Source organism: Penaeus monodon, chromosome 19 (genome assembly GCF_015228065.2).
Source record: "Penaeus monodon isolate SGIC_2016 chromosome 19, NSTDA_Pmon_1, whole genome shotgun sequence".
Classification (NCBI taxonomy): Eukaryota; Metazoa; Arthropoda; class Malacostraca; order Decapoda; family Penaeidae; genus Penaeus; species Penaeus monodon.
This window is the reverse complement of record NC_051404.1, coordinates 39,721,738-39,723,133: the sequence shown is the minus strand read 5'-3', so window position 1 is coordinate 39,723,133 and position 1,396 is coordinate 39,721,738. Positions and strand designations below refer to the sequence as shown.

Genomic DNA, 1,396 nt, shown 5'->3' with positions numbered 1-1,396 from the left:
ATCATAGACTTTTCTATAAATCATTCGGTGCGATGAATAAGACCTTACATGATGGTACAACTAAAAAAAATCCTCACAGACTATAAAACTCATTGTCACGCGATTTTGAAACTTGGGTAGATAATAGGCTATGACACTGCAGATCGCTTTCAGTCTTCACACCGTTCCAGGGAACAGGATTTTGTTAATCACGTGAGCGACATGCAACGGGCAGTGGGCCGAATAGCGCATTGTTTCTCTGATTTTTGTGCATCATAGCTGACGTACATGAATGACTGGCAATAAATAATTTCATAGTAGAAATGTACTGTACACGTGTACCCACTTGTATTGTCTCACTGTCCATAGCTTTTATTGTTACTAAGAAGAGCGGATGTGACACAGGAGCATGCGGAGAAGAAAAAAAAGATAACCGGATGTGCATTGAAGCTCAAAAAGTGATAGATATAAAGACCTTCTCTAAGCATTCTGCGCCAGTTTACGGAAAGCGTGTTTCAGACTACATTGTGGTTGGTAAGTTAAAGTTGTGCATTGAAAAAATATATATTTTTTCCAGATAATCCTAATTTAACATCTTCGTAGTAGGTGTAATGCCAGCTTGTACAGGAAAGTTGTCAAAACAGGAATATAAATATTTTTCATTCTGAAAGCTGAAAGTATGGTGTCCTACTTTCTGCTGCGTTTTGGAAAAAAGTAAACTTATAAAATCTTTTAAACCAAAATCAGTCCTACACGAAAGCTGCCGTGATAGCATTCGCAAGAGTCGTATTAATATGTAGCATCAAGTCAGGTTTGGATCTTGGGTTTCAAAACATCTTTTAGGATGGTTATAAGGGATTGCGGGGAGCTGCAGTACTAACCACAGGGAATTTTCCTAACGTAGGTACGACTGAGGTTGTGGTAACCAAATTATAAGGATTTTTTTTTTCAACTTTGCCTTGAACTTTGGCTAAATATCAACAGTTGGATCAATGCAAATCTAGATGATAAGCTATTCTTGTGAAATTATTATTATCTTTACTTTTTAATATCATAACTCATATATGTGACTTTATTTTGATGCCTATTTTCTCTCGCGATCCATTTGCGTAATCATAGTTATTTACGTTCTCAGACAACCCTGTCAAGATGAGGACTCTACTGCTCCTTCTGTTGGGAGTTGCTCTTGTTTCCTGTAAGTACTTGTTAGTCTTTGGATGGCTCTTTTTATGCTAAATATACGATGTATTTCCTATCATAGCGACGTGTTACGAAAATATCATAACGTGTGAAGGACTCTGATGAACTGCTATGCACACAAAAGCGTGAACTATGGCTAGGCTATAAACTGCCTGCTTTATTATCAAAAGAATTAATCAACCGTTTGGTAACTCTCGGACAGAAATACGATGATCTA

General features: G+C 37.1%; 1 protein-coding gene across 1 annotated transcript in view; it reads left to right on the top strand.

The window, feature by feature from the left end:
• Positions 1-401: 401 nt before the first annotated feature.
• Positions 402-1,396, top strand: part of LOC119585226 (glycine-rich cell wall structural protein-like) — a gene marked incomplete in the record, with an annotated part of 3,253 nt that continues 2,258 nt past the window's right edge. The window contains 2 exon segments of the mRNA XM_037933885.1: positions 402-513; positions 1,115-1,174. Of these exon segments, the coding sequence (XP_037789813.1) occupies positions 417-513; positions 1,115-1,174 (157 nt within the window).